General features: G+C 52.5%; 1 protein-coding gene across 1 annotated transcript in view; it reads right to left on the reverse strand.

The window, feature by feature from the left end:
• crebbpb (CREB binding protein b) overlaps positions 1 to 12,769 on the reverse strand; it is a 55,290-nt gene that overhangs the window by 16,111 nt on the left and 26,410 nt on the right. Inside the window, exons 5-14 of the mRNA XM_061223700.1 lie at positions 9,019 to 9,132; positions 6,964 to 7,209; positions 5,490 to 5,592; positions 4,829 to 4,966; positions 4,434 to 4,551; positions 4,157 to 4,328; positions 3,558 to 3,620; positions 2,076 to 2,197; positions 1,320 to 1,511; positions 610 to 894 (exon numbers count right to left, since the gene is read on the reverse strand). Coding sequence (XP_061079684.1) covers positions 610 to 894; positions 1,320 to 1,511; positions 2,076 to 2,197; positions 3,558 to 3,620; positions 4,157 to 4,328; positions 4,434 to 4,551; positions 4,829 to 4,966; positions 5,490 to 5,592; positions 6,964 to 7,209; positions 9,019 to 9,132 — 1,553 coding nt within the window. The remainder of the gene's footprint in view (positions 1 to 609; positions 895 to 1,319; positions 1,512 to 2,075; positions 2,198 to 3,557; positions 3,621 to 4,156; positions 4,329 to 4,433; positions 4,552 to 4,828; positions 4,967 to 5,489; positions 5,593 to 6,963; positions 7,210 to 9,018; positions 9,133 to 12,769) is intronic.

The raw sequence follows: 12,769 nt of genomic DNA on the forward strand, positions 1-12,769 counted from the left end.
ATGGGGGAAGATCGCCACTCCCAGATTACGACAGTAACGCCGTCTGAATTCCCCCACTCGTCTTGGCACCGGTGACTTTCACTTTCACTGAGCTCGACAGCAGCAGGACTCCGGCAGTGTCAGAGGAGAGGAGGGCTTAAAGCAGGAGGAGCAGGAGGACAGGAACAGATACACAGCGGAGGAGAGCGTGAGAGAGAGAGAGGGAACCGCAGCGGGTTATGGCGGCAGAGCACGGCTTCACCGACGGCTGAAGACAACGCAGCTGCCGGGAGCTGTCAATCATCCACCGGAAGAACTGCTGGGCCAAGCCCTTAAATCGTTAGGGGGGCGCGACAGCTAGCGACGTGATGGGTTGAACCGATAGTTCAGCAATAATCAAATCCGGCCCTGGTTTTTCTTTCTCCCAGGTAATTAGCAGAACAATTAGTGCTACTGACTGGCCAGACTGTCTCCACGCCTGACTCCCAGGTAAAGGGAGGGTGGAAAAAGCCGTCGCTGGATGATCGCTGCCGTAGTTACCGGAGGGACTGGAGAAGCCGTCCTCTGCCCGAGCCAGAGAAGGGGGCCGCAGGGTGGAGAGGGGTGGGTTTGGGCGGAGCGGAGTCTCACCGGGGTGCTGGGGGCCGGAGGCTGCACGGCGGGGTCCGGGGGGGGCTGCAGGGGGGTGTGGGGCCGGGAGGGGGTGCGGCCGGGCGGGGTGGCCATGGCCGGGGCGGAGGGCGGGCCCTGCGGGGGGGCGGGGAGCTGGTGCTGCTGCAGGTTGGGGGCGGTGCTGGAGGCGGGTGGAGGAGGTGGAGGTGTGGAGCGGAGGGGGGGCTGGGAGGCCGGGCCACAGGGGAGCTGGGGGCCCATGGAGCCCAGGGCGTTCAGGGGGAGGCTAGCGTTCTGCTGCTGCTGCTGGAGAGAACACACACGGCACGCTGTTAACGCCCGTCACACGCCCTGTGTACACCACACGCCCTGCACACACGCCCTGTGTACACCACACGCCCTGCACACACGCCCTGCACACACGCCCTGTGTACACCACACGCCCTGCACACACGCCCTGTGTACACCACACGCCCTGCACACACGCCCTGTGTACACCACACGCCCTGTGTACACCACACGCCCTGCACACACGCCCTGTGTACACCACACGCCCTGCACACACGCCCTGCACACACGCCCTGTGTACACCACACGCCCTGCACACACGCCCTGCACACACGCCCTGCACACACGCCCTGCACACACGCCCTGCACACACGCGGGGGTATTTTACACATATGCAAAAAAAACAAAAAGGCCATATAAGGGGGCTTTTCCCCTCTCACCTGAGTGACAGCTGCCTGGGCGGCGGGCTGGCCCAGCACCATGTTCACATTCACATTCACCCCCCCGCTGGACGGGGGGAACTGGGTCTGGGCCATGAACTGGGCCTGGCTGGCCGTCTGGCCCACCATGCTGCCCGCGTGGTTCCCCATCATGCCCTGGGCCTGGGGCATCCTGGAAGGGGACATCCCCATCTATGGAAACACACACACACACAAAATGAAGGACGAGACAAACGGAGACCAGCAGCCTCTTCTTTTGTCTCTATATTCCAGAGCATCGAAGCGGTGGACCACATTCCTAAGCCTGGCGGTTCACCACAGAAATGGCGGCGACAGCTTTTGACACCGTACCATAGCAGAAACAACGGAAAGACTCGCAAACTCATGGCACGAATACCAAAATAACCGTCGAGCGTCACTCTGAAACCTGACCCCACAGTCACTTAAATTGGGAGCGGCATCGTTACCGAAGCTGAAAAAGAACCCCTCAAATACCCTTTCCCTTCCCCAACGCTCAGCCTGCGTCCCTGTGTGAGGGACTCGGAACTCACTAGGGCTCGGAACCGTACTGTCCTCTCAGGTCCTCTTCGCACTTGCGCTTGTGTTTGATCTGCACTTCGTTGTACGTCGCTCCGGATAAGAGCGTCTGCTCAATGCCTTGTAATGTAATGTAATGAAACACTGGCAGCTGAGAGTGTGTATAAGGAAACGGAAGAGTCCATTTCTCCAGGGAGGGGGGGGGGGGGGGGGGATTACCGCTGGAACGGAGCTCATGTTCATCTGCCCGGGGTGGTTCATGGGGGAGGAGGCGCGGGAGCCCATGGGAGGCTGGGACATCTGCACGTTCTGCATCGTCATGGGGCTGAACTGATTCATCCCTGGGGGGGGGGGGGCAGACAGGGGGAGAGGTGGAAGACAGACACACAATTACCCTTTGGTTAGGAAGGCTCCAGACACGCTAATTGAATTATGTTACCGTGATGAGTCAGCAGAGAATAGCAGTCTAAACGAGCATCGGCATCCCTGGACCGCAGGGGAAGTGCGGTCGCATCATTCACCCTGTCCAGTTAAGCCAACATCATTCACCCTGTCCAGTTAAGCCAACATCATTCACCCTGTCCAGTTAAGCCAACATCATTCACCCTGTCCAGTTAAGCCAACATCATTCACCCTGTCCAGTTAAGCCACCATCATTCACCCTGTCCAGTTAAGCCAACATCATTCACCCTGTCCAGTTAAACCAACATCATTCACCCTGTCCAGTTAAGCCAACATCATTCACCCTGTCCAGTTAAGCCAACATCATTCACCCTGTCCAGTTAAGCCAACATCATTCACCCTGTCCAGTTAAGCCAACATCATTCACCCTGTCCAGTTAAGCCACCATCATTCACCCTGTCCAGTTAAGCCAACATCATTCACCCTGTCCAGTTAAACCAACATCATTCACCCTGTCCAGTTAAGCCAACATCATTCACCCTGTCCAGTTAAGCCAACATCATTCACCCTGTCCAGTTAAGCCAACATCATTCACCCTGTCCAGTTAAGCCAACATCATTCACCCTGTCCAGTTAAGCCTGCTCAACTCTACACTACAGCCTGACAAACTGAAATAAGGATGCTTCAGCCATAGTTACCACAGTGAGCTGTGTAGATGAGCATAAAAGAACAAAAATGATTCATTTAAAGCATGAAAAAAAATGTATAAGACACGAAAGAAAACAAAAGGTAAGAAGAAAACCGTATTTACAGAAAAAAATAATAATAATAATTTCATTGCCAAGACTGGACTGAATAAAAAAACAATGACATGGCACTCGGTATTCAAAACTGAGTACGTAACATTACAGGGACGATGACAAAATGAAACAGTACAGTATTATGTTTTCATATACCAAGAAGGCAAGACTGTCCTTGCGTTCTTGCACGATCGTTCTCATCAAGAACACTTGGCAAGAACGTACTTCCCGAAAACACAAGTACATGCTTGCGTTCTTGGACTTGAGAAACACCCCAGGAGAAGAAGCCAAAGGCATGCAGGGCTGTCTCAGGCTGATGATGTAACAGGAAAGCTGATAGGACAGTGCATCCATATAGCCGTTGGGCCCTTGAGCAAGGCCCTTAACCCTGCATTGCCCCAGGGGGAGGACTGTCTCCCGCTTAGTCTAATCAACTGTACGTCGCTCTGGATAAGAGCGTCTGCTAAATGGCAATAATGTTAATGAGAGGAGGCGGTACCTTGGGGAACCTGCACGCGGTTCATGATCTGATTTGGCACGTTGTGCATCGCCACAGGTCCGTCTGAGAGGAACAGAATCATAATCAGTGCTGGGACGTTAGACAAAAAAAACAGGCATTTCCCCGCAGTGTCTGAGAAACACGAAACGCCTTACTACGACAGGGCTGAGTCAGGATGGGCTATGTGGGCTGAGCGGCTCAAGGCCATCCGGCCACGCGGGTGGGTCGAGACGTGGGTGAACGTACGGCCGAAGTGTTACTGCAGTCGCGTGCGCAGAACGCCTTCTCTGCTGACGGCACGCTCAGCAACTGGGAGATTACCGAAGCGACAGCTAAATTCAACTGAAAACGCACCGACAAAACCACAGAGAGCACTAGTGTAGTGTAGTCAACTGGAGTGGAGTATGCTTTAATGTGGTGTAGTGGAGACACACAGGCCCCAGCGATAGGGGAGGTAGTATACTTTAATTTTGTGTACTGTGGGGTAGTGGAGATACACAGGCCCCAGCGATAGGGGAGGTAGTATAATTTAATTTTGTGTACTGTGGGGTAGTGGAGATACACAGGCCCCAGCGATAGGGGAGGTGGGGGCCACTCACTGGGGGGTCTCCCGGCCGGAGCGGGGCCCAGGGCGTTGGTTTGGGGGTGGCCGGTCGGCTGGGCTCCGGCGGGGGCCATGGGGGGCGGCTTCAGCAGCCGGGACCTCCGCTTCTCCTCCAGCTCCTTCTGGATTTTGTAGATCTTCTCCGCCAGGAAGTGGTAGTACTCGTCCTGCGGGAGGAGGGCCAGGGGGTCAGAACGGGACGGGACAGGGAGGGGACAGGTGGGCTGGGACGGGACAGGGCAGGACAGGGTGGGTATGGGTCGGCTTCTTACCCTGCTGTTGGCCGACTCGTACATGTCCCCCTCCACCTTGCGGGCGTAGGCCACCAGGTTCTCCATCCGCCGGTCCTTCAGCGCCGCCGGGTCTGGGGTGGGGAAGATGGCCTGCACACTGCAGGGAGGAGAAGAGGAGAACGGGATGATGAAAGAGGAGAGGAGAGGAAGACTGGGAGAGAGGAGAGAGGAGAGAGATTAGGGACCGAGAAGGGGGACAATGAGGTATGAGACCAGAGAGGTGAGAGAGCAGAGATTGAGGAAAAAAGAAGAGACAGAATGAAGACAAAAAAAAGAGGCAAGGGAGACAGAGAAATAAGAGTGAGAGACAGAAAATAGGAAAGCGCGAGAGAGGGAGAGAAATGACGGATGGCTGGGGGGGCTCTGGGACTCACAGTTTGTGCACCAGGTGGTTGCGCAGGTCCTGAGTGACGTGCTCGTGCCACGCCTTCCTGGCACTATTGGCGGACAGCGGGGCGGCGGTGGGCAGGTTCCCCAGGGAGCCCGCCCCCGGCCCGTCCGACATCAGCTGGCTGTGGGCACAACCAGCACCGGCCCCGTCAGAGAGATCCTCAACCCACCAACCAGCACGGAAACTACAACTCCCACAATGCCCGAGGACAATGGTCTCCAACTCAGTGCCAGGGAGGGCTGTAAGTATGCTGGTCTTCAAACCAGATCTAGATTAATTCTTTCAGTTATTTGCTGAATTTGAGCTGTAGGTTTCGAGTTGTAATGTGTATAAAGTAAAATGTGTTATTTGTGTCATCTAAAGAACAACTGTTGCTTATACTCTCTGATTCAATGCGGTTAAATGCATATGGCTGAAAGAGTAACTGGGATCCACTGAGGCAGCTTTATTGGTTGGAATGAAAAGCAGCACACCACAGCCCACCAGCGCAAGAAGTCTGAGACTACGACATTCGCAACGTCCACTTCCTGTTCGCATTAACAGCACAGGGCAGGTGAGTTAGCGGGAGGGTGTGGGGGCGGGGGCAGGTGAGTTAGCGGGCGGGGGCAGGTGAGTTAGCGGGAGGGTGTGGGGGCGGGACTCACCTGGCGCTGAGCGAAGGAGGGATGGACGAGTCGGAGTGCATGTTGGCCTGATCTGATGAGGCCCCGCCCATGGCCCCGCCTCCCATGTTCATCTGGCTAGCGCCTGTGGAGGGGAGAGGGTATGACTCAGGACCCAGATGTCAACACACACCCACACATGAATACATGCACACTCACAGGCCCACACATGCACACACACACTCACACACATATACATGCACACACACACTCACACACATATACATGCACACATGCGTGCACACACCTCCCCATACATGTACACATGCACACATACATGCACACACACACCAATACATGAATGCACACACACACACACACACACACACACACACACACACACACACACACATACATGAATGCATGCACACACACACCCATACACGCACAGTTACATTCAGAGAAACTCAAAGAGTCAAAGAAACTAAATACAAATGTTTATAAAAAAATAAAGCAAAAGCAAACCGCAATAAATATTACACACATAACTGTAGAACCTCAGAGAACCGAACGCATTGGGAATGAAGGTCGTTCCGAAACACTGATACAAAGCTTTTAAGAAATGGAAAAATGTATTTCAATTCAGTTTATTCTGAGTAAGAATAAACCAATAACCTCAATGGCCTTTGCTCAAACTGCAACGGTCATATAACTGCAAGCAAATAACCAACAATAGGCTACACTTGTAAGCTTGTAATACAGCCAAATCAGAAACAAATCCATCTATGGACGTTGGCAAAGCAACACGGTTTCGCACTCTCGTGGATGAACACCGATGGTAAACGAAAGCCGCTGCTTGCATTGGCCGTAGCCATTAGTGGCGTGGTCTTTGGTGGATTTGTGCTTCCAGCCAACAACAAATTTTGTCCTGGTCCTTTTTCATATCAAAAGCGGTACTTTCCTTGGAGGCTACTCTTTAAACAAGCTCACATCCTCGTGTCATTTCGATAAATCTTCCAGTTTTTCCTCAATTAAGAACGTTATCTTTTGTGTTTGCAGTTACTATTTTGCATTGATATACCAGGTTTGGATCTCTGAGGTGCTACTGTATATATGAGGAGAAAATGTGTGTACATTTTACAATTGGAAAAAGTATGTACATGTCAGGAGTATGTGTGTGTGTGTACTACATAACAATGTGTGTGTAATATCAATTTTAGAAGTGTGTGTGCACATGTATAATATCAATTTTATAAGGGTGTGTATGTGTGTGCGGGTGTGTATGTATGTGTATGTGTGTGTATGTGTGTGTGTGTGTGTGTGTGTGTGTGTGCGTGTATGTGTGCGTGTATGTGTGCGTGTATGTGTGCGTGTGTGTGTGTGTGTATCTGCGTGCGTGCGTGTATGTGTGTGCACGTGTGTATGTGTGTGTGTGTGCGTGTGTGTGTATGTGTGCGTGCGTGCGTGTGCGTGCGTGTGTGCGTGTGTGTGCGTGTGTGCGTGACTGAGCCGTTACCAAGTGCATTGAGTGAGCGCAGCTGCTGCTGGTGCTGCTGGGGCGTCTGCGCATTGGGCTGTCCGGGGCCCGGCTGCGTCTGCGCAGACGGCTGGTTGCCATAGGGAAGGCCCAGGGCGGCGTACGCCCTCTGCATGGAGCTGGGGTCGATGGGTGTGGCACTGCTGATGGAGGGCGTGGTCTGCTGACCAGTGCCCACCTGACCAATGGAGTTCTGCAGACCAGCACTGGGGGAGCTCAGCAAGGCTGTCAATCACACGGGAGAGACAGAGAGTTACACTCACGCACGTACACACAGGCGTATACTCACACACACGCACACAGGCATACACTCACACACACACACACACACACACACACACACACACACACACACACACACACACACACACACACACACACACACACACACACACACACACACACACACACACACACACACACACACACACAGGCGTGCACAGAAATCGACTGCTGCCGCCAGGGAAGAATCTGACAGAAAGGTATTATCAAGTGCATATACAGAAACAGAATTGTAACTCAGCGACAGGAAACAGGAAAAACATAATAATTTTCAATTAATGTCAGGACAGTGAAAATTCTGGATGAAATTAGAAAGAAAAAAAGGAAGAAAAGGGAAGAAAAAAATAAGAAAGGGAGAAGAAATTTGATACGGCATGAGGATGAAATGATCAATTAAATTTCCAGGTCTTTGGAGCCGAAACCCGAAAAGCAGCTGCCTCTGCCTGCAGGGCTGAGAGACTCAGAGACCCAGAGACCCAGAGACTCAGAGACTCAGAGACTCAGAGACCCAGAGACCCAGAGACCCAGAGACCCAGAGACTCAGAGACTCAGAGACCCAGAGACTCAGAGCTGGAGCAGGGCAGGAGCAGGGCTGCGAGTCTCAGAGCTGCAGAAGGGCTGAGAGACCGGAGCAGGGTATTTAAACCAGTCATTGGATAACCCGCCAATCAGACAGCAGGCCCGGGCTGGGCCCCGCCCCCCCCCCGGAGCCCCTCCCCCCCAGCTCTCAGATGTCCGGCCCTGTCGGAATCCGCTCTGCCCCTGGCGGCTCTGCGGCCGGGCCTGCACCGCCCCTCTCCACCTGCAGGTGGCGCCTGAGGCGCCGCCGGGCCGGAGCAGCGCTGGACGAGCTGTCACACTCGCTCACGGCAGCAGCTGGGAATGCTCATCTCTCCAGTTAGCGGGCCATTTAAAGAATCTCAACAAAATACGGTAAATAAAGCCTGGCGTGACGGCAGGGTGTTGGGCGCCTCGCCTCGGTGGTGAACTGGAAGCAGAGCAGGCTGCTCACTGCTTAGGGGCTCCGGCTAGCCAGGCTGTGGCCGGGCTCCTCTTGCTGAAGGGCTGGGTTTTGGGGGAGTTCAGCCAGTGATGGTGTGGTACTGAAACAAGACGCGACGGCCAGCCCAAAGGGCCAGCAGCCCAAGCTCGCCCCTTCAGCGCACTTGTCCCTGGTTCTGGTTTGCGCTTTAGCGCACGTCGCCCTGGATAACAGCGTCTGCTAAATGCCTCTACCTTAGTCCTCCCTCCTGATTTCCCCTGCCCCTCCTTTCTGATATCCCTATCCTTGTCTAACCCCCCCCCCACCCCAAAAAAAAATAAAAAATAAAATAATAATAATAATAATAATAATATTATTATGATGACAACTATGTTTAGAACAGCATTTCATGCGTATTTTGCTAGTTTCTGGATGTGATGCTTTGACTTATGGTACAACCTATGCACTTGTAAGTCGCTTTGGATTAAAAGCGTCTGCCAAATGACTAAAATGTAAAAATGTAAATGTAAATGTAATGTCTTGTAATGTAATGCAAAGGGGACAGGGCCAGAGATAGCCAGAGCGGGACCGTCCCGCACAAACGTTGACTGAATACGGGCCCCCCCCAACACCCGTGCATCTCGGAGAGCGACGAAAAGACGCTTGCGCCCGTCCGAACGGAGAGGAGACACGGCAGCGGAGCGGCACGTGAGCAGAAAAGGAGTGAAGGAGAAAAGGGCGTCCCGCGGCGGACGAGGAGGGGCACTCACGCTGCTGGCTGCGCTTGTCGCTGGCGTTCTTCAGCGGCAGGCAGACCGGGCAGTCGTGCCGGGTGCAGTTCTTCCAGTGAGAGATGATCTGCCGTGAGGACGCACAGTGGGCCACTGCAGGGGCAGGAACACAGGCAGGGGGGTTAATGAACACAGGTAGGGGGGTTAATGAACACAGGCAGGGGGTTAATGAACACAGGCAGGGGGTTAATGAACACAGGCAGGGGGTTAATGAACACAGGTAGGGGGGTTAATGAACACAGGCAGGGGGTTAATGAACACAGGTAGGGGGGTTAATGAACACAGGCAGGGGGGTTAATGAACACAGGCACAGGTGTTAATGAACACAGGCACAGGTGTTAATGAACACAGGCACAGGTGTTAATGAACACAGGCACAGGTGTTAATGAACACAGGCAGGGGGGTTAATGAACACAGGCACAGGTGTTAATGAACACAGGTAGGGGGGTTAATGAACACAGGCACAGGTGTTGATAGCACCGGTGGGTATGTCCGGGTCAAAACAGTTTTTTGACCGCATCGTCACAGATTTTAATGAGATTTCGTATGCTTATAAGAAACCCCTGGAACCAAAATTACACTCATCTGGGATCATTATCAACATTTGGGCAAATTAGTGACTCCGTATCTACATTACTATACGCCATAGAGAAATGGCTTGTATAATTTATTTCCTCTTTTACTTGTGTATTACATTCACACCAAAATGAGAGGCAACAGAGTTATGGGTGTTAATGATCATTTATCTGCAAACCCTGAATTTGAAAATGTTTCAAATTTTCCCCAAAGTTAGGTTACAATGGCATGAACATCTCCAGAAAATTTGGTTTTGGGATTTGGAGTCCTTGCTGAGATATCACTACTTATCTGGAGTAGCATCGCATAACAAATTCCTCACAATGTTGTTGAACATGATCACTACTAGGTAGGTAGACAGAAAAATTTCAACACACATGCACGTGCTTTCTGTCAAATCAGTGTTAACCCAAAATAACACGCACAAGCTTTCTGTCAAATCAGTGTTAACCCAAAATAACACGCACAAGCTTTCTGTCAAATCAAGTGTGAACAGCAACAACGTGTATATGCTTTCAGTACACTGCCAGAGTTCACTGAACATTGCTAACAGTCATTTAACACGAAACGCTAATCGCCCTAATGGAACAGATCCTAATGCACGATTAAGGACGGGCATTTCCAAGTAACAGTGTTTGAAACACGCACCATCCCCCGTGGCATTACACGGGGGCTGCTGGCAGGGTAGAAGGCTCCCCGCGGACCCATCCGCACGCACTCCCGCGCGGGGGGGGGCCGAGACGCGCCCTTTTGAGGGAGACGGGGGCGACCGAGATCCCCGCAACACTAGGATTAGGCCGAGCGCCACGCCGCAAGCGTCCCGCTCCGCTCCAGTTCCGCTGCCGCCGGCCAAACGGCCGCTCGCCGCTCGAGCGGATAAACGCCCGGGGCGCTGTGCCGCGTGCCCGCCCACGCGTCGGAGACGGTTTCCGCCTCGCGTCGGCCCGGAGGGGAAGAGTGCCAGCGCTGGGACCCAAGCCTCTCGCCGGGTTCAGACGCCCTCGCCGTCTGGGCGAAGGTTGGATTGAGCTCGGCCCTGCGCCCGCCGCGGGACATGTTCCTCAGCTCTGAAGCCTTCGTCAGGCCGCGAGTGATGCTTTAAAATGGCCGCCGTCGCGTTTCAAGCCGAGCTGACCCGCACAGAGTAAATCTATTATAATCATCTTCAGACACTGGAAATGTTTAATGCGTCAGATTCGGCCATTCAGAACGAACCGATATTATTCAAAACGCTACGTACGGTAAACCGTAGTTTACTGAACACATTTCCTTATAATAAAATAAAGGAAATTAGGAAATTTTAATAAATGGTCAGACTTCAGGAAAACCATTCAACCAACTTGACGTAACCACTGAAAGTAATGAAATGCATCTATTGCATTTCATGAAGGTTGTCATAAAACGCTAACCGCAACATTATCTTTGTATACAAAGAGTGCTCAGACATTCTGAAACACAGATGTGGGCGACAGATGAAAAGAAGTTAATGAAACCAAATGAGTAAAGACACTTAGATTTTCGCGTACACACTTTCAGGTACACTAACGAACGAATCATGGACCTGGCAGTATTACTTTCAAATATTAGGCAGAGACAGTATCGTGGCATGAGTAAGATGTTACATGAGAGTTTGAATCTGACAGTTTGGATGGTCTGGCAATGAATCACACAAAATGGGGCGACATGGCTCAGGCTGTAAGAGCAGTCGTCTGGCAGTCGGAGGGTTGCCGGTTCAATCCCCAGCCCGGGCTGTGTAGAAGTGTCCCTGAGCAAGACACCTAACCCCCAAATGCTCCTGACGAGCTGGTCGGCGCCTTGCATGGCAGCCAATCGCCGAGTCGGTGTGTGAGTGTGTGTACGAATGGGTGAATGAGAAGCATCAATCGTACAGCGCTTTGGATAAAGGCGCTATAGAAATTCCAACCATTTACCATTACCAAAATGGAAAGAACCAGACAAGTCAAATCGACACATGAAACTCAAGTCATGGAAACCAAGGGGAAGTACGAGCAACATCACACAAGAAGCGTGATGCTGGAAGTTCCCAGGAGCGGTGTTTTGGATATCTGACGGGGTTAGCAACAACGCAGGGAACCATAGAAATACGCCCGTGACTCACCGAAACGATCAGGACAGGAGGAGGTACCGGCACTCCAGTATTTACAGTGAAACTGGAGCCCTCGCGCTGGCTCAATAGAAACTTAAAAAAAAGACAAACCACTACTGCGGCTCCCAATACAACTCGGGCCCTGGTCCAAAGGGGGGGAGGGGGGCTACGGCCCTCTGGACAGCAGGTTTCCGTTCGGCGAAGCCTGCGGGCGGTCTGGCCCTCTCGGGCCTGCAGCCACACAGACGGTTTAATCTGACCTGTTCAGAGCAGTACCCAAATACCACCAGCTACAATCAAACCGCACAACACTTATCACGTTTTCCGTTTCCTTTCACATCCCACGGTGGCCAAATTCAACGCAATACGCCATGCTGTCTATGACCAGACACCTTTTATGAATGGACCCAAGTGGCAAAGTGAATTATTTCAGTTAACCTGAGGTGGGAGGGGAAGATGGTTGATTGTTTCAGTCACCTGGGACATGCCTGTATGGGTAAATGTGCAGGATCCGATCATATCCAGGCAATGCACAAAGACATACGACACCATCTACTGTAGGCACACTCTCAAGTCTATCAGACCTGGGTCAAATATGTACCTGCTATAGATTAAATTACTTTTCCACTCTCTCACTCTCTCACTCTCTCACTCTCTCACTCTCTCACTCTCTCACTCTCTCACTCGCCGGCCGGCCTGGCAGTGGGTGATGTGTTGAGGACACACTCACACACTCACACACTCACACACTCACACACTCACACACTCACACACTCACACACTCACACACTCACACACTCACCCTGGCAGGACTTGCCGGCCTGGCAGTGGGTCATGTGGTTGAGGACGTTCTTCATGGTGCGGCACACACACACACACTCACACACTCACGCACACTCACCCTGGCAGGACTTGCCGGCCTGGCAGTGGGTCATGTGGTTGAGGACACTCGCACACTCGCACACTCGCACACTCGCACACTCGCACACTCGCACACTCACACACTCACACACTCACGACACTCACACACTCACACACTCACACACA

This window comes from Conger conger, chromosome 16, assembly GCF_963514075.1.
Source record: "Conger conger chromosome 16, fConCon1.1, whole genome shotgun sequence".
Taxonomy (NCBI): Eukaryota; Metazoa; Chordata; class Actinopteri; order Anguilliformes; family Congridae; genus Conger; species Conger conger.